This window comes from Netta rufina (genome assembly GCF_964035555.1).
Source record: "Netta rufina genome assembly, chromosome: 19".
Lineage (NCBI taxonomy): Eukaryota > Metazoa > Chordata > Aves > Anseriformes > Anatidae > Netta > Netta rufina.
Window position 1 is genome coordinate 7,997,836 of NC_140143.1, and position 19,909 is coordinate 8,017,744.

At 38.8% G+C, this 19,909-nt stretch overlaps 1 protein-coding gene across 3 annotated transcripts in view; it reads left to right on the forward strand.

Moving 5' to 3' along the window:
* The window catches only part of TNRC6C (trinucleotide repeat containing adaptor 6C), a 100,675-nt gene extending 80,977 nt beyond the window's left edge, over positions 1-19,698 (forward strand). The window contains exons 11-23 of one of the 3 annotated variants that reach the window (XM_084298565.1): positions 2,123-2,272; positions 3,566-3,712; positions 4,195-4,314; positions 5,604-5,687; positions 6,013-6,244; positions 7,954-8,121; positions 9,196-9,387; positions 9,539-9,682; positions 12,618-12,734; positions 15,242-15,436; positions 16,783-16,853; positions 17,554-17,693; positions 18,881-19,698. In XM_084298565.1, the coding sequence (XP_084154691.1) occupies positions 2,123-2,272; positions 3,566-3,712; positions 4,195-4,314; positions 5,604-5,687; positions 6,013-6,244; positions 7,954-8,121; positions 9,196-9,387; positions 9,539-9,682; positions 12,618-12,734; positions 15,242-15,436; positions 16,783-16,853; positions 17,554-17,693; positions 18,881-19,241 (2,121 nt within the window). In that variant the 3' untranslated portion in view covers positions 19,242-19,698. The remainder of the gene's footprint in view (positions 1-2,122; positions 2,273-3,565; positions 3,713-4,194; positions 4,315-5,603; positions 5,688-6,012; positions 6,245-7,953; positions 8,122-9,195; positions 9,388-9,538; positions 9,683-12,617; positions 12,735-15,241; positions 15,437-16,782; positions 16,854-17,553; positions 17,694-18,880) is intronic. The other 2 variants (XM_084298566.1, XM_084298567.1) reach the window with 2 other exon arrangements.
* The last annotated feature ends 211 nt before the right edge of the window (positions 19,699-19,909 follow it).

Sequence of the window (19,909 nt, forward strand, 5' to 3'; positions counted from 1 at the left end):
GGCTGGGTTGAGCAGGATTCTGGCGAGTCAGATGCGGGGAGGGGGGTTAGTTGATGAGCCTCAGTGAGAAATGTAACATAAATTTGTGAGGAAATCACTGAAGAGGGATGGACAGGAAAAGTCAGGTTAGAAAAGATTATTTTTCGAGTAACAATAACTGCAGAAAGAGCCTGAAAAACATCAGGTTACAAACTGCTGTCAGCAGTAAAGGTGTCACCTAGTCTGGATTGAGAATGACTGATGACTGCTTTATGTTGACCGGCTGAATAGTTTATGTGAAATGAATTGCTTTCAGTTCCCTTTGCAGGGTACATTTGTGGAGCACAGTTGGCCTCTTTTGATAAGTTCAAATTCAGAAAATTAGAACTGAGTCAATGCGAACAATGTGTGATAAACTTGCTACAAAAGACACGTGCTGTAGTTCAGCCAAAGAACATGCTTGTGGTGAAGGTGGCCTTGCAGAGCACGTCTGGTCTGGAAATCAGATGCCCAGATCTCTAGCGTGGCTTCTCCTCCACCATCCTCAGCCCTGCTATAATTCTACAATGAGAAAAATAATACCAGTGGGACAATATTTGAGTAAAGTTTGGGGACAGGAAGGGATTGCACTGGTCTCTCCTGGTCAATAGTTGTTCACAAAGGAAACAATGGCACCTGAAAGAGAGCACGCACGGAGCTTGAAATTATTTTTGCTTTAAAGGGGGAAGGGTAGAATTGTAAACATACGTCTGTGATCTAAGGAGAAATCCCTGAACCTGTTACTGTCATGCAAGCTGCAGTTGTTTGTAGAGTGTGACTGATGTCCAGTAGAATGTAAAATATCTTGAGCTGAAAGGCCTTGGGGATATCATTAGAAAATGTCAGTGTCCCCCTCAGGATAGTCAGATAGCATGTCAAGTGTCACTTCGCCTGATGGTAAAGAAACTTTTTCTTTGCATCAAAGGAGAGCTGTTGAAAATGCATTTTTCAGGATTAACTTAGAACGTAAAATTTACGGAGCGTGCCTGCCGCATTAGGTCATTTGTTTGGGGATCTGGGTAGAGGACTGGGCTATTTTTTTAACAAAGGAGGTTTATTGGTATCCCACAATCTTCAGGGGGATTGCATTTAATGGTTGAAATAACCTAGCTCCTCACCTATACAAAAGCCTTTCTTTGCAGTGAAAATATTGCCTGAAAAATACCAATCCAGCACGTTGCAAATTAAAGGTTTTTTTTTTCCCCCCTCTGCCTGTTTTTGGAGTTGTACTTTGTACACAGTGTTATTTGATCATGCCTGCCGCAGGCTTCCCAGACATCAAAGCACAGTTTGAGATAGAATTGAGTACCCCACTGTAACACTAGCTAGATACCTACCTGTTTGATTGGGGATTATATGATTTATTTTCTTTTCTGACTCGCTGTTTGCCCCCCACAGGGGCTGCCTTCTGTTCATCATATCCATGTTCAACCACGGTTTCTTACAGCCCCGTGGTGAGAGGGGGGCTCCTTACGTCTTGCTAAAATCTGCCTCCTCCTGGGGGATGTTCAGGCAGTGTCTTAATCACTTCCCTAGGAAGGCTACAGAGGCAACATTATCATTATTGTTTTTAAGTATTTTTGTGTTCTGCGGGCGTGTTGGAGAGTAATGTTTCAGAGTGGATATTAATAAGTCACTGCTATGTGAATACTAAAAGAGGCTCATGTGTCTCAGTTAGGAAAGGGGATTAATGCAAACGTGTTTGTTTTAAAGCAGAGCTGTGATGTAGAACCAAATACAGACTGGTGTCAAATTAGCTTTTCTGGCCTTTCTGGGGTAGCAGAAGTGGTGGTTAGGTTGGACAGGTGGCTAGAGCCCCCCCGTCCTGCTGGGAGGTAGATGAGGGTGGTTGTGCATTTGTGGATGAAGTGCAACACAGTAAAGGAAAACAGTACCTTAATCCTGTTTCTCTTTCTCTTCTTCCTTCACTCCATACTTTTCATTCCCCATCATTCATACCTCTTTTTTTTATTATTATTATTTTTTAACATTTTGATTTTTTTTTCCACTCATCCATGCCCTTTTATATTTCCATGGGAAACTGTTTTGTGCGCTGCCCACTCCTGGGCACTGCACACAGCTCACCCTTTCTTTCTCCAATCAGGATGGCGGCCTAGTGGAAGAGCCCACTACTTCACCATTTTTGCCTTCACCAAGCCTGAAGCTCCCCCTTTCAAACAGTGCACTCCCTAATCAGACCCTGGGCGGGATTGCCTCAGGGCTGGGCATGCAAAACTTGAATTCTTCTCGACAGGTAAGGCTGTTCGGGGAGGTCGCAGGTTGAATTTGAGTGCGCACAGAGTCACAGCTAGCTCGTCTCTTCCCCCTGGGAAACGGGGGTTTAAACTGGAAATGTGCACAAAATCTTTGTTCACGTGAAATACCAGTGAAGAAACTACCTGCTGTGTAAACGTCTCGCATTATAGGACATAAAGCAACTGTAATCAGCCTGCTAATTACACACGTCCATTGAGAAGAGACTGTAGTATTATGGATTTATACCTCCAAGTCCTGGAATAGCTCTGCCTTGATTGATGTGAGGTTTCTTTTTTGAGGCATTTTTAATTGTCTCAGACTTTAAGACAGAGGCATTGCTCTAATTCATCTTTCCTGGCTGGTGTAATTATTCAGTGATGAGATGGGTGAGAAGTGATGGCTTTTTTTTATTCTTGTCATAAGTGTCAAGACAGCTCATAGCTTTGACAGGTGGTAAGAAAGGAACTGTGCTTCTAGCACCTCTGGTCAAATAAAGCACTGTGGCAGGAGGGTTGTTTTGGCCCCTGGATAGAACGTGCTGAAAGGGAAAGAAAGGGAGAGGAGGTGGAGGGGGAAGGCTCATAAACAGGTCGAGACTGAGAGGTCATAAACTACTGCTGATTATGAAAAGGTTATTTTTGCTATATAAATTGAAGTGCTAGTAAAGATCAGGCAAAAAAAAACACAACACACACACACAACACTGTAAAATTCTATATATCATTCGGTGGTGTCTTTTATTACATATATTCTTTTAAGTTAGTTCTCTAAAGGCAATACTTGTCCAGCACTTACAGCCCGTTACACAATCAGGAGCACAGGCTGCTCTAATAGCACATCCGTTATCAGTGGCTTCATAAAATGAATATGTATAAAAACTGCCTAGATAATTCAATAAATAGGATGCAGTGAGTTTAAGGACTTCATTCTCCTATTCTTTCCTGCACATACACAAACACTTTTTGGTGACTACTTCTCATTGTTCATCTTGTGACCCTCTAGGGTTACACATCCTAATAAAAGAGATCTTCAGCTTCGGCTACCGTTTGTTCAGATGTCTGTACAAAGTTTGGGCAGGTGCAGGATGTTACTGGGTATGTGGTGATCTCTGCTGTGCCTGATGCTGAGCCCGTTTGTCAACAAGGCAACCCGCAGAACAGTCTGCACGTTCTGGTTTCTTTATCCACGCCTGTCATAATCATTGAGGATAAAAACTGCACAGATAAGGAACTTTCAGGTTATACGTTGAGCGATGTGTTTCAAGGCCAATGTCCTTCTCGTCCTGTTGTAGATACCGAGTGGCAATCTGGGTATGTTTGGCAATAGCGGAGCAGCACAAGCCAGGACCATGCAACAGCCGCAGCAACCGCCAGTGCAACCTCTTAATTCATCCCAGCCTAGTCTTCGTGCTCAAGTGCCTCAGTTTCTATCCCCTCAGGTGAGATGAAACTTCCAGTCTTGTATTTGTCCTTTCCCTGGAACTCTCCCATGTGTTTTTTCCTCTGCATTCTCATTTTGTGATTGTCCTGAGGCTTTGCAGCTGCTGTTGCTTTACTGTGTCTTTTAATTTACTAGTCAGTAAGCACGTTACGTGGGTGAGATGCTCTCACATGTGTACTGTTTGTTATCTGTGTGTGCAGATTCTCTCGCTCCTTTTTGCGAAAAAAACAATGTTTCTAGAGATCTAAGGAGTTTGTGCTTAGGATTTGTGTTTTTTTCTTTTTTTTTCTTCTGTAATTGGATGTGTAAGTATTGCTATTAAAATTGTATTTTACTATTGTTAATTTTTTGATCATTTATAGTGCAGTTCAGGTAATAGTAGTATTATTCAGCTACTGTCTTATGGCTCTTGTTTATGGCTTATGCAGTTGCAAGTGCTAAAAGTGAATGTACGAGGTTTAATACACTGCTATTCCTTAGGTTCAAGCACAGCTTTTGCAGTTTGCAGCAAAAAACATTGGTCTCAACCCTGCACTATTAACCTCGCCAATTAATCCTCAGCATATGACGATGTTGAACCAGCTCTATCAGCTGCAGCTGGTAAGTTGAAGAACGTGGCAAGTAAGCTGTAAATCAGAATTGATGATAAGAGAACAACGAACTAAATCTTTAAATGGACACGACAGATCTGTAAAGCAATCAAATGGTGATTTCTTTAGTAGAGTTTCTTTTCAAAGAAACAAAATCATGTTTTTGCCTCAGGCTTTATAAATAGTAATTTGTGGGAATAATTATTCTTTACAGTGTATCAGTGGAACTAAAAAGTCAATTGTCTTCGTGCTATTGTATATTATCAAACAGCACTATTCTGCGTATTATATGCAACTCATTGAGCAACTAGGAAATTCGAGTCAAACCATAGCAAGAGAGGAATCTGGCAGTGCTGGTCACCTGAGTTACCTGAAGAACTTTATTTGATTGCCTCCTAAATAACAAAGTATATGGTGAATTTCCTGTAATTAATGGAATGAATATTAATCACACCATGGGATAAGAACTACTTGCTTTTGAAAAGTTGTGTATTTTTTGAGATGTTTGCATGCACACATATCTATATTATTTAATCACGTTTTATGAATATTGTTAAAAGCGATATTCTGTGCTAACATTATGTTAGTATTTCTTAGTGATAAATATTACATTGTGCATGATAAACTATCTTAATTGACTATGTCAATGTGCCAGCCTAACTCTTCTCTTAGTGACAATATTTGATACCATTGTTTGTTTCTAATCATCGGAGAAGCACAGTATTGATCTCATGTCATAATAATTCGACAGTACGAAGCTAATTGAAAAATACCCATACAGATCTCCTTCAGATTTTAAGTTCAGGAGATTAGAAGAAATAATACCTTGCCCATTTAGTGATGTTAAAATTGTGGAATTTTTCCAGAGTGGAGCAGCACAATTGATTAAATGCAGTGTGTTGTCAGAATTTAAAATGAGCAAAACAAAGTAACTATTGGTTCTTTACTTATTTGTACAGTAGTATAAACTTATATTTCAATTTTTGCTTCCTCTTACAAACTTCTCAGAAGTAAAGCAGGTTCCTATCTTTAATGAATATTCATTGCTGACAAACTTACTCATCAATGTTTTTATTGACCTCTTTGGTTCAAAAAATAAACACAAAAGCACACGCAATTCTGGACTTAAATGTATTTGATAATACATTCTTAACAAGAATGTTATATCTGCTTCATTGTCTGTTTTCAGAAAACTCCAGTGTTTCTCCAGTATTTTGTATTGTGCCAGATCAGTTCAGGCAAGCTTTTTAGACTTCTTGTATATGTTAGGACCTCTGACCTCTCATTTCCATCTTGTAGGCGTACCAACGTTTACAAATCCAGCAGCAGATGTTACAGGCTCAGCGTAATGTTTCCGGACCCATGAGACAACAGGAGCAGCAAGTAGGTTTGACTGCCAATTCAATTTCTCCATTAGAATTTGGTTTCAATAGCTTAAAGAGATTGTACTACATTATACCAAACCAGCTAAAGCGTTCTTAGAACAATAATAGTGCGTGGTTTGAATATTGAAATGGAAAGAGTACTAGAGGAATAAAGCTACTTCACAGCATTCAGCTATTGGAGGAAAGCTCTTCAACCCCTAATTCAGTCAATTTTTATTTGTGAGGAGATCTTATGCTTTTTTCTACCCTGAAATAACACAAAAAAAATCTTGCATCCTTGTGTTGAATTGATCATTTATGGATTCATTCTCTTTTGTTGCCAGGTTGCACGTACAATCAATAACATGCAGCAGCAGATCCAGCAGCACCAGCGCCAGCTGGCCCAGGCCCTGCTTATGAAGCAGCAGCCTCCCCCTCCACATCTATCTTTGCACCCCTCTGCAGGCAAATCAGCCATGGATAGCTTTTCACCCCATCCCCAGGCTCCCGGCCTTCCTGACCTGCAGACCAAAGAGCAACAGTCTTCACCGAACACCTTTGCTCCTTACCCTCTTGGTATGTGTCCTTCATTAAAGCAGTTCCGTACACAAAAGGCAGAGGGAGTGTATTTCATTATTTAAGTGTCAAAGTACTTTGCTCTACAGTATAGTAAAGACAGAAATACAAAAGATATGTTTATTAAGTAACGTTGGAATGCCTAAACAAAGTCATGGTACTACATGCCTATCTGGTAGTAATAAAAGTGAGCTCTCTGCTCACCTGTGCTTTGCAGAGCAGAAGATCTGCTCAGTTAACTATCTAGGCACGTTGCTGTTCATGAACTACATTCAAAATAACTGCATCATATTGTAAAATATACAAATGTCACCTTATAAGCAGGAATATTGTCTTGAAATCGCTTAATTTTCTTTCCACTCTAATCAGTAAGGCATGAACTTTGGTATTTTGAGACAGATACAGATGATTTTGAAGGAATGCAAAAAAGAGCGTTGTGTAGATGACTAGATGTTTCGAAAATTTGACTGGTGAGGAAAAAATGAAATTTTTTGGTCACTTGAGACAGAAGACTTAGAGGCATGCAGCAATCTTCAAAAATATAAAAGATAGTTTCAAAGAAGTTGTCTTGCATGTAGCTAATGGAAGAGGTAATTATGTTGCATAAGAGAGGTCCTTAAACATTAAGAATCATTTATTTGCTGTAAGAAAAGTAGCGAACTGGAATAAATGGTCTGGGAAGTTTGTGAAAACTTCTTCACCAGGCATTTCATTATCTGCCAAGTATGATCGATGTGAAAATAAATCAATTCAGCCTTGAGACAGGGTGAACAGAACAACTTTCAGAACTGTTTTCTGTGATTGTTCAATGTATGCCATAGACTTTATGACATAGGGGAATTAATTTAATCTCTCTGCCTCTCTTTAATGCTGTGTACAATAGAATTGCAAAGCTTCCTCTACCATTCAGCAGTTAAGAAGGTGATTCAGACTGCTGTGGGGAGCTGTTACAGCAGGGGGTATCAGAAGGCGAAAGTATTTGTGAATTAAGGGCCTAAGTCTAAGAGGTTCTTATCATATCTTAGCTTCCTGTGATCTGCTAACATTCAGAATTATATATGAGAAAGGATCCAGATCCATGTCACGGAAGCATGTTAAAATTATTCCCTAAATATTATATGTACTATATGAAAACAAGATGGTTTTGTTTGATCTATTCCAAAATATATATGTCCGTGCCTGCCCTGATGATTAGCAGCTCTTTGTATGACCTTTTAATTGCTTCATTTGGGATTTTTAAAATGTTGTTAACAAAATAAAATGGCAGACATCACAGGGGTATGCTGGTGAGACATTAGGAATACTTTGGCTTAACAGTGGAATGTTGTAAATTCTTCACTGGTTTAAACTTAGCATTCCAGTGCATTTTTCTAGAAGGCCTTTTCTGGGGCAAGTAAAGAGACTGCAAATAGAAATACTGACAGCTTTAAAATATATCCCTACATGTGTTTTTTTCGTTGTTGTTTTTGTTTTGTTTTCCCTTTTAGCAATGTTCGAATATTTTCTGAATCCATAGGGGTATTAGGAGCGTTCTCATAACAGCTAGTTTTTGACAGCAGATGGAAAACGTGCATAGTGAATTACTGCATGTATGTATAAATGTCTAAACAATCTATGTTTAATAATTCCTTTAGTTGGATTTTTAAACAGAGACTTATTTTTTAATCCTCCAGTTTATTAGGGATATGTAATGACCTGTTTCCCCTTAGCTGGACTGAACCCGAACATGAATGTAAATAACATGGACATTACTGGTGGTTTGTCAGTGAAGGACACTTCTCAGTCCCAGTCTCGCCTTCCTCAGTGGACACACCCCAACTCAATGGATAATCTGTCTAGTGCTGCTTCTTCTCTTGACCAGAACTCCAGCAAGCACGGTATGTCACATTTAATCTCCATCTCAGTTTGGCTTTTTGAAACTTGAGTCACATTGCAATTATATTTTTTTCTCATGTTACTCTTTTCTGTAAGTGCTGATAAATGGTTGATACAGAGCAGCACCTGTTGAGACTGACTTCCTTTTTTTAAGATTTCTGTAGTCTCATTCAGCAATGCATTGAAGTTCTTGCAGCTAGAACATCATACATACAGACCTTTCTGCTGGTTTCATTTAGTGACTTTTACTGCTCAGAACATGGAGTAAAATAAGCCATTAGTGCTGGCAACATGTGCAAACAAGTCCCACAGGCTTTCCCATACTCCAGATCTGCATACTTTAATTCTAAAAAACTTTACATTGACTTTACCCCACAGTTTTTCCAATATCACCAACTTTTCACAGCCAGTCACGTACAAAGGTATGATGGATTATATAATTGCCCACACTGGGAGTTAGGAACACAAAATTCAGTCTTCCAGAAGTGATTGCTAATCTGTTGGAACACCTTTATCCCTGTTTCCTCCAGTATCCTGAGTCATTTATTCCTTTACTTCCTTTATGCAAGCTTACTCTGTTAGAACATGACACTGATAACAGTCTTGTATGCTGCTTTTTATTATTAGCAACAGGAATTATTTCTCTATTATGATAGTTTCTTATTCTGCAAATAGCTTTACTGCTTATGCCAAATTGTTGTCTGATAATTTGTAGGAACATGGGATTGGCTATTAGAAATCATCCATACTGTCAGTAATAAAAACCTAGAGAACGATAAGAAGGGGGAATGCCTACAAAGATATTCCATAGTATGCTGTCAGCAAATTCCTATTTACCATCCCTATGATGATTTGAATGACTTATTTTCTTTTTGGCAGTAATGTAGCCTAAATTTCCATAGCTAACTTGAGTCTGGATTTTACCAGCAGTATCTCACAGCTGTATTTCCTAGTAAGGCTTCAGAGGCTGTTAAGCATTGTTCATAGTGTTTGTATGTTATTTTTTTATTTTAAAACAGAAATAACCCAAATTAGACCCACTCCTAAACAAAGCCTTTCTGTTCTGTTCTTTACAGGTGCTATACCTGGAGGTTTAAGTATTGGTCCTCCGGGAAAGTCCTCCATTGATGACTCTTACGGCCGGTATGATCTGATTCAAAACAGTGAATCGCCTGCCAGTCCACCCGTAGCTGTTCCTCACAGCTGGTCACGTGCCAAAACTGATAGTGATAAAATTTCCAATGGCTCCAGCATAAACTGGCCACCAGGTAACAAAATGCAAAGCATTCATGTTAAACTGATGTCATTAAATCACACTGTTGGTTTTATTTATTGCATCCTTCTGATATGAAGAATGAAAATTTGGGGAACTATGACTTTATATGCCCTTGTTTGTTTATTTTCTTATATTTGGAACAGAATTTCATCCAGGAGTGCCATGGAAAGGACTGCAGAATATTGATCCTGAAAATGACCCTGATGTTACTCCTGGAAGTGTTCCAACTGGGCCTACCATAAACACCACAATACAGGATGTTAATCGCTATCTTCTCAAGAGTGGAGGTAAACACGCAAAAAATTACTTGTGTATTTATATTTACTTTCTTCTTTCCAACAAAGTTGACTTCATATAATATGGGTATGGTATTTATATATATGTTTTTATATATTATAGTATTTTTATATATTTTAGTATTTACATATATATATTTTTGCACATAGTCCTGATCTAATAAAGCTTCAGCTCTGAACTTTCACTGAAAATCCAGAAATACATTAGCTAAATATGGGACTATGAAGGTTCTGGTTTTCCTTGGGAATGTGAATATTTTTATGTTGGGAAGGGTTGGGATACGTAATAAAACTTCCAGTGACCACAAAATCTTTTTGTAACATGTATAATTCCTACCACTTTGCTTTGAACAAGATTTTATTCTCCATACTGACCAACTTCTTGCACTTCAGGAAATATTTAAGAAGTCACAATACAAAAGTTCCACGGTTGTAGCTGAGGCAGCAGTCTTCTGTCATGCATAACTGTGGCTTTGTTTTATATCCAAAACCATCAAAGAAAAGAAAAAAATAAAAAAGGGAATTAACTTGTAGACTAGAATTTCGCAGTGCCATTTCCATTCCTTTTGTCCTGACATTGGTTACCCCAGAATTAAAAGGGTATTCTCTAAAACAATAAACCTGTGGGACTATGCTATTTACTAATTAGATACAGGGAAAGTGGATCAATGGAGCGATGGCTTGGTTTAATTGTGATCTGTGTGCCCTAATTGGCCAGTTATCTGTACTCTATGAAAGTACTCCAAGATGCATTGGGGTATTATAATCAGGTTATCAATAAGGACCTGTCAGGGTTAAAAATGTGGATTTTGTTATAGTAGCTACATCAGTGATATCTGCATAGATTATAAGCCAAAATTAAGTCAGAAACTAGTTTCCAGCTCTGAACATGTCAGCTCATGTGAAAGGATGTGAGATATGAGGGAAAGGAGGAGTGTTTTTCATTGCCTTGAATGATTTTGAGTTGTCTCTTACCAGAAAGCTGTCTTTATTTAAACCGAACTACGAAGTATTTGTGCACATAAGTAATGTTGAATTAACTTTTTAATGACCCAGATATACTTCAAGGGGCAGACAGCCTCAGTCATTTGAAGTTACCTCTACAGTGCTAAATAAAAAAAGTATAAAGACATAATTCAGCCACAGTTCAGATATGGTGCACCCAAGAAATACTCCCTTTGGGCCAAAAACGTAGCCCTACAGAACTGTATCTCTAAGTGAAATGATACCTGCTCCAGGTCTCACCTCTTCATGGAATGGAAGCATACATTAGCTCTGCTGGTATACAATCTGTGTGGAGTGAGGAAATAATTGCACCACTTGTAGAGTGTCAGTATAGATGATCTTTGCAGAGGTAAAACATGCTGCCAGGAGACAAAACCTTTTGAAAAGCAATGACTGCTGGGGTTCATAATATGTTTACTTTTTTTTTTTTTTTAATCTTTATATAAGTAATATAATTTTAATAAAAAATTTAGTTGCTTTGTTTTTTTCTTTATGCTTGTATATCCTGGTGTTTGCTTCTGGGTAGAATTATTTGTTATTGTCAGTACTCCTTTGAATGAAATTGGATTTTCATGACACGCTGACACAAAAAGACTGTCTTTGTATACTACAGCTTGAAGTTCACAGGTTGTATTAATGGAGCTAAGATCCATTCACAGGGCTAGACTGTGGCTTATATATACACTGTACACTTAGAAACAGATAAAACCTAAGCTTTTGGTTTGATTGTTGTTTTGCCCTATTTGCTAAAGATGCTTTGCAGGATCATCTACTACAAACTGAAAGCCTTTAGCCATGTGGAACCAGGGCTGCTTTCAGCTCTGTGAGCATATGGGCCTTTGAGTCTGATATAATTCCCTTCCCCAGCCTTCCTCAGAGGTGTCTGCATGGGGAATAGATTATTTCCAGAGAAGGCCTTGAAGGCCTCTCATTTTGCGTGAGACTGATGTCTGTATTGGTGTGTCCTGAGAGCAGCACAGTGAGTCTGGGTGAGGTAAAGTTTGCTTGGTCTCTGTTCCAGGTGAACGTACATAGCCTGTGATTTTTATTGAGCTGTGAGGGATGATAATGTCCTTTTGCTTCCTCCCTTCTGCCTCAATACATCACTCTGTCTTCTTCCAAAAAACTCACCTGTAGTTTTATTAGTCAGGTAAAGATGTTTTGGTATCACAGTATATCTGTGTGTGTCCGGAATGATAAGTCACCTGGGATAAACAATTTTGTTGGTGGCTAGAAAGAATACTTCGACTTCTTCTGGCCCTTATAATGAAGATATTTTTTTATGTTCTGTCTCTTTCATTTGCTGCCAGTAAGGAAATTGTATGTATGCTTAGATAGCTCCTCAGATTGTAAATGATTTACCAAGATGGTTTCAGGCTATTTCGTTTAATGTTATTAGTTTGAGAAGAGATTGCTAAAATATATCCTTGCTTTACTGAAAGCCTGCAAAAATCTAAAGATGCTTGTGGGCATTAAAATGTGGGAGAAGTGCTCACCTCAAGTAATTTAGGACAAATCACCCATGGTAAGAGGTTAGTTTATCATATACATTTATGCTCATCTACAGTTGCCATTGCTTAAGTCAGCCAGCAAAGCACCTTTATAAATGAGGCCTGTTCCTTGAGACTAAACAGTTTAATGCCGATTTTTTTAGTCGCATATCTTAAACGAAAAGCAGAATTTATCTTCTGCACAGGCGCTAGTACATTTACTACTGTGCCAGCTTTCTTTTCTCTTCTACTAAAGACTTCTGCTTCACTTTATCATGCTTTCTGTAACATTTCATTCCTAGACTTCTGAGACCAGGCTGATTAAGGAAAATGCCTTGCATGGTTTGTATTTGCACATAATAGATTTGCTTATGTCACACCAAACATCATTATGCCCATCTTTCTTAGTTGCTTCTCTGCTGGTTCTGCAGGGTCATCCCCAACATCATCTCAGAATGCCACGCTGCCTTCATCGAGTGCCTGGCCGCTTAGTGCCTCCGGCTACAGTAGCTCTTTCAGCAGCATTGCATCCGCACCTAGCATTGCAGGTACGAAAAATGGCCTTTCTACTTTCACGTTCCCCTGCATTCTGAGAAAAGGCCCTAGGAGAAGTGCTTTCCCAGTTACTGCAGTAGTGCTACTATAGACAGAAGCACATTTTTCAGTCCTGTGCCAGGTAGGCAGCTCTCCTGGCAGCTCTTCAGTGGTGAGCTCTGTATGCTATGCCTGGAATTGTGCTAAGGAAAAATGTATTTACTCCACTTGATGGCACATGCCGTCACTCTGTATTGGCATCGAGGTGTCTTAACGACTATTTCCATTGCAACTTTGCAGAGGAATGTTCTATTTTCTAAGACCTCGGTAGTAACTCCCCTACTAGACCCTTCCAGTGCGAGCTCATAGGAATTTTTTGTTAACAAACTCACTGTTAGCAGTAAAATGTCTTCAGCTCAGGAGAAAGTTAAGTTGTACCTCAAGGAGGTATTCTGCCTCGGAATGGGGGTTGGTTTTGGGGGCTCTTTATTTAATTATTGAAGAAAGCTTCATAAAGCACAAGCTTGTTTTCTTCGTGTGTCCCCTTACTTAAGCAGATCAAAACACCTGTTTAAATGTCTTTTAATTGTCATTCCAAAGTGTGGTGCTTACCTATTTACCTGAGCTTGCATATGGTGTAAACAATATGCAAATTGCCCCATTTTTTCCAATGAGCTATAAATTCTGAGGTATCTCTCTTTGCAAATCATAGAAAATAAGCTTGCAAACCGACTACATAAATATCCAGTTTGTCCCATTATAAAAATGTGTAGGGGCTGTTGCATGGTTTATATTACCACTTTCGTATCTAATCAATGAACACTCTCCACTTCTCTGAATCAAAGAAGCCACAGCCTGTAGGTCATACTGCAGGTAGCAAAGCAAAAAGGGTTTGTTTGAAATGTTTTACTCCATTAAAAGGAAAAGAAAGGAATAGGTTGCTTTTCTTATATCTGTCATGCATTTCTGCTTTACTTGCTTTTATTTTTTGCAGTCTCATCTAATCTTTGTGTTAAACCCATGGGAATTAGTGAGATAGCAACATCTAATCTGTGGTAACGTGCATGCATCATGTGCTACATTGCAGGTTGAGCCTGCTCTGAGTTCTAAAATTCAGACTTTCCTCCTCACTCCCACCCTTTTTCTCTTTGTTAATGTCTTGGTCATCACTGTTAAATTATTTTTGTCACCACAGTTTTGCAAGAAGAGGAGAGAGCGATTGCCCTTTCACTTGAATTACTATGATTCAGTATGAAATCATTGAGTTAGATGATACAGATAAATAGGAACAATTTTGAGTGTGTGTGTGTGTGTATATATATAACTTGAGGCTGTGATTTGTGACTGGTAAATTTGGCTTCAGGGTCCCTCATACAAAGACTGCTATGACTACCTGCTGCAAAGCACTGATTCAATATAAAATTAATCTGGCAGTTCAAATCTGGTTTTAAAAAAGTCCACGGGATTTATGTATCTTCAACATTGTCAGATAAAGTATTTTCTTATTGTCTGCTGCCAAAATAAAAACATTAAGCCAGCATAAGCACAGTATCACTTGGTCATGCAGAATATGCAGCAATGTGACCATTTCAGCCCGTTCCAGTGAAAATGTGTGCTGCTAATGGCAGTAATGGGGGGACTGTGTCATGGCAAGGAAATTATTGCACTCTTGACTTTCATAACTTAAGTTGTTACAAGGAAGAAAGGCAGAGATGTGCAAGTCTAAAGGTGAATAAAGGATTTTGGTTTACTATCTGTAATTTCTATAATTTCAATTGATTTTGTGTGCCTCTCACAGCTAAACAGTACTCGTTATTCTTGGGTTTTGTACTATTTTATAAAGCTCTGATTTGATGGGAACAATAGTAAAATAGTTGAACTACTGATTGAGGAAATAAACCAAACAGTAAAAAGTTTCAAAGAGTTGACAGATTGCAAAATGGTCTACTCTTCTGCAGAATTCAGTTTCTCAGAGACACTTGAAAAAAGAGTATCTGTTATTTTGAATATTCTGAAATAGAATTTTTGCTGGTCTTTCATCTTTGGAATTTTAACAATATATCAGAAGAACATATGGTTGTGCTGCTTACTTTATATTAGATAAAATGAGTTATGTGGAAAACAAGTGTTTAGGTTCTAAAGTCTTTAAGAGAGATAATCTTAAAGTTATAATTTTGATGAAATTAGATTTCAAATTTCTGGTCTTTTTTCATGTATTGACTTTTACAAGAAAGCAAAATAGTAGGAGATTTAAAAAAAAAAAAAAAAAAAAGGATCTGTATATGTAGCAGGTGGTTTTAGAATCATTATTTAAAAATTTCTTTGAAAATATGAATAGCAGTGTAAGCAGGTTACACGTATATAGGATTTGTATTGCTGACTTGTTGCAGAATTCTGTTGTTTTCTCTCCTGAAAAGCTGGAAGAATGTAGTGAGTTCAGAAGCTTGATGACTACCCATCCTATTTGATTTAACCATTGTTGCTAATAGAAAATACACTAATTTATTTTGTTCTGTTGCAGGTAAATTGTCAGACATCAAGTCTACGTGGTCCTCTGGCCCAATCTCTCACACACAAGCCTCTTTATCCCATGAACTATGGAAGGTACCCAGAAACACTACTGCTCCTACAAGACCTCCTCCAGGCTTAACAAACACCAAGCCATCGTCTACATGGGGTGCCAGTCCCCTGGGTTGGACCAGCTCTTACTCCTCTGGTACTCCTGACTTTTATATCGTATAGCACCACAGCGCCTTCCTTTTGTAATTGTTTGTTGTTTTTCTGTCTTACAATAGTGAGATGCCCTGCAGCTTTGTATCAGACTCCAGATGGTTGAGGTTTAACACAAGCAGAGCGTATCCATTTTGAGGATGAAGCTCGTGTTTGTTTATTTTAGTTAGAATAGGTTGTAAATGAAGCCATCATCTTTCAGGTCATCATATTAGTAATTTTACCTGTGAATTGCCAAATACTTTCATTCCTACTCACGATTAGGATTTTTTCCCTGTTTTCTTATTTTTAAAAATAGATTTTAAGTGTGTTTCTTGTTTTGTGCTATGATCTGTGACTTCCTACAAGACTTTGATAAGTGAATCATCCTATGAAATTTAACATGGAACACGTTTGTGGATGTGAAGCATTTAGGACCTGATGGCGTTTCAGGGCCCACAGGGAATGTCTTGATTTTTTCATACAGACTGATTAGATGTCATTATTTTGCTTAAATACAAATATGAGAAACCACAATTATGGCTATATAAATGTATGCATCATATTTGTCTGCGAAGTATTGTCAGCTTCAAAAGAAAGCAGTACACATATTTTATCTAGTTGAATATTTTATTATTATACTTTCACTAAGATGGAAAATAAACCTTCTTACCATTTATTTTGAATGTTTTCTGCACCAAAGCCCCACCTGCTGGCCTGATACTGTTAATGCCAGTATTCTGTCTGAAGCCAGTGTGGTCACACATGTGACTACAGAAGTACTGCAGTTTTTCAAATGCCACTAATAAATACCAAGCTTGTATAGTTTCTCATTGTAAAACATCAGGCTGAGGTTGGAAAAGCAGGTTTTGCTGGTGATACCCATGTATCTTTAATCAGAACGTTGTCAGTGCAGAAATATCTGTTTTGAATAACTCATATGCATTAATCTATCATTGGCAACATAGCAGAGTGCTGCAGAGCTATAAAAATCTTTAATAGCAACCAGCAATCTGAGCTTGGACATCTGAATTGCTTTTAAAATGTTTCTTCCAAAGTAATTTTAATGTAACCTGAAGATGCAGTTTATTGCAGTGACGTACCTGCATCCCAAAGTTATTGTGGGAATGTGAAAAATGCCACAGATCTTCTAAATGTAACAAAAGCAGGTTTTCTTTTGGCAACCTTTCATTCCAAAGCAGACAATAAATCAAGTTGCAAGTAAACTGCTGTAAGATTTGTTTATGGTAGCAATTTCTCTTGCTAGTATGTTGTGATTCCAGATAAGTTTTCTTCTTGTAATATGTTCTCCACACCGTGATTAAATGTTTTGTTGCGGAATTTGTATTGTAGGTTCAGCATGGAGTACTGACAGCTCAGGGAGAACAAGCAGCTGGCTGGTTCTTCGAAACCTCACACCCCAGGTAACTAGAATTGTACATAACTAGTTATGGAAAGAGACTTGTCATATTTGAGAGATGAGAAGAACATTCATCAGCCTTGGTAATTTGGTTCATTTGAAGGGAAAATAATTATTCTGCATTTATTCCAATTGTCTGTCTTCTGCAGGCAATCTGTTAAGTTTTTAAAGTGCTGTCAAATCAAATATGAGCTTTAAGACCATGTAATTAGTCATTCAGTGTGCACCACTTCTGTATGTGTAAGCTTAGAGGTGAATAATGTCTTATATCAGGTTCAGAGGTATAAAAGCTATGGGGTTCTATTTTTCTTCTAAGTCCGTCAAATTCTCTAGTCCTCCCTGTAGTATCGTTCACAAGGAAGATCATAAGCTACAAAGCATCTAAAGTAATCCTGGGGAAAAAATAGTTAAATTTATGAGTGCTGCTTTTTCTTTAACTTTGTAGACTTCTGATTGTAAATATAGCTTGTGTCACATAATTGGGGAAGTTTTGTGCACTGGACTGCAGGGAAGCCTTAAGACAGGATGTCACTCTCAATGAAGACAGTGATAAGTCTATAATTAAATTCCTCTTATGTAAATCAAGCATATTTTTTTCTTTCACACCTGCTTAGTCTTTAGCTTTAAACTTGTTCAGCTGGCAATAATTATGAACTGAAACCACAAAAGCACAGATAAATCTTTTTCCCCTTCTCTCTTACCAGATTGATGGTTCCACACTGCGGACACTGTGTTTGCAGCATGGCCCTCTAATAACATTCCACCTGAACCTGACACAAGGGAATGCTGTGGTCCGATACAGTTCCAAGGAAGAAGCAGCCAAGGCCCAAAAGTCTCTGCATATGTACGTTTCTACTTTGTCCTTTGTTACGAAGCTACTTTTATGTCGGAACTACTTCTCTTAAGGAACAAAACGAGCAATTTTAGCTGTTTTAAAATCCACGGGACTAACTGGTATAGTACGCAAGAGCTGGAGAATTTGAGTGATAAAATCAGTGATGTTAGGAAGGATTGAAAATACAACAAATATAACAACTGATGTTTGAAACTTAACTGCTTAGAAAGGAAATTTCTTTATCAACATCTGTAGCATGAGTGTGATTAAAACACTGATTGTAGAAGAAATAGTTTGCGCTATGCCCAAACAATAAGGGTGGACCTTTCCTTAATAAAATGTTACAAAGCAGCATTCAGAGCTGATTGGAGATGAAAAATTGACCCATCTTAGTTACATCAATTTAAATGTGGCATCAGGTAAAAGAAATGCTGCCAAATGCGAAATTGGTATCTGACTTTAAAGATGAGTACTTATATTAAATATGTACATATTAAAGTCCTTATGTTATCAGTGATTTGGAAGGCCTCCATTTAATTGTTTTTTTAATAGGTTGTGGCATACCTCTAGTTGCACTGCTGGCAAAGAACAGGACAGACCTTTCTGAATGACAGAAAGGCACAGCAATATGTGCCTTTGGGTTGCTGGCAGAGCGACAGCGGCAAAATACAGTGGGATTTGTGGAAGCCAGCAGGATAGTATTAAAGATATCAGCCACTGTCTGTTTCACAGATGAATGTTTACATGGACTTGATTGCTGGAAAATACATCTCAGAGTCAACAGGCTCAGATCCCATCCCTCCCATCTGATTTGATAAGGGAATGGCTCACTCACTCTCTCTCAAGTTGCGTGGGGGGTTTTGTTATGTAAATTAGAAAGAGCAGTGATTAAATACTTCTTGAAAATTAATTTAAAATTCTATGAAAATTCAAGCCTAGAGTGCAGACTGTCTCCTGTGATGTATGTTGGCTAAATGTAGTCTCCACACACATGGCTTTGTGTTTGCCTGCAGACAGGTAAATATGAAAGGAGTCTTTTTTTAAGAGAGTGGGATTCCTAAAAGTGAGCAGACGTGGCCTAATCCTTCATCTCAAATTTAACATGGGGCAGGTAACAGATATACAGAAATCTTGGATATCTCCAAAAGCGCCGCCTGCGCCACTCGCTTCATGTCGCCTTTTGCTCTTGTCCCTAGGTGTGTCCTGGGAAACACTACCATCTTGGCCGAGTTTGCTGGTGAAGAGGAAGTAAACCGTTTCTTAGCACAAGGCCAGCCCCTGCCGCCCACCTCCAGCTGGCAGTCCAACACTGGAAGCAACCAGACGCGCCTGGGCTCGGCGGGCGGCTCGCACGGCTTGGTGCGCGGCGACGCCGGCCACTGGAACAGCCCCTGCCTGGGGGGCAAGGGCAGCAGCGACCTGCTGTGGGGTGGGGTGCCCCAGTACTCCAGCAGCCTCTGGGGACCCCCCAGCACCGACGACGGCCGAGTTATCGGGAGCCCCACACCTCTGAATACTCTTCTTCCAGGTGATCTTCTCAGTGGGGAGTCCATCTAGGAAACGAGAGAAACAAAATGGAAATAACAATCATCAGCACTAAAGGAAAAATAAAAGTTGTAACCCTTTCCAGTCCCGGGCTTGATGAAGAATCCAGCTTTAACAGATCAGACTGGCAGCCCTTTTTTAGTACCTCTGTCCAATATCAAATATGAAACTGCAGAAGTCCTTGTGAACTGTTAATGAAACAGTATGGGCTACTTTTGGTCAGTGTCACATGCTAATGACAGGTTTTATTTTTTTCATGGCTTTTTGTTTTATGTTGTCTTTTTATGTTTGTATGGTGATTTTAAAAACAAACTATAAAAGCTGCTTAGAATAGGTCTATCATGAAGGGCACTTTTCAGAATTTGGGCTGGAAAGGGTTATTTTATCAACTTGGGGGGGGAAGGGGAAATGAAAGCCTATTTAAAATGAGCCTGTGACTATTATGCACATTACCAGAGGCGGACCCAGTAATCAGAAAGGGTGAAGTGTGATATTTACCATTGGTACAGAAAAGTAATGAATCTGAATGGTAACTCTTGACTGTACAGGTTGAATGGGGGGAGGGCGGGCGGGGGCTGGGGTATCTCTGTGTCCACTACTCCCATGGATCTGCCTATGCACATTACCCTTGTTTCATTACTTTTTCATGTCATTTTTTTAATCCCAAAAATATAAAAAGT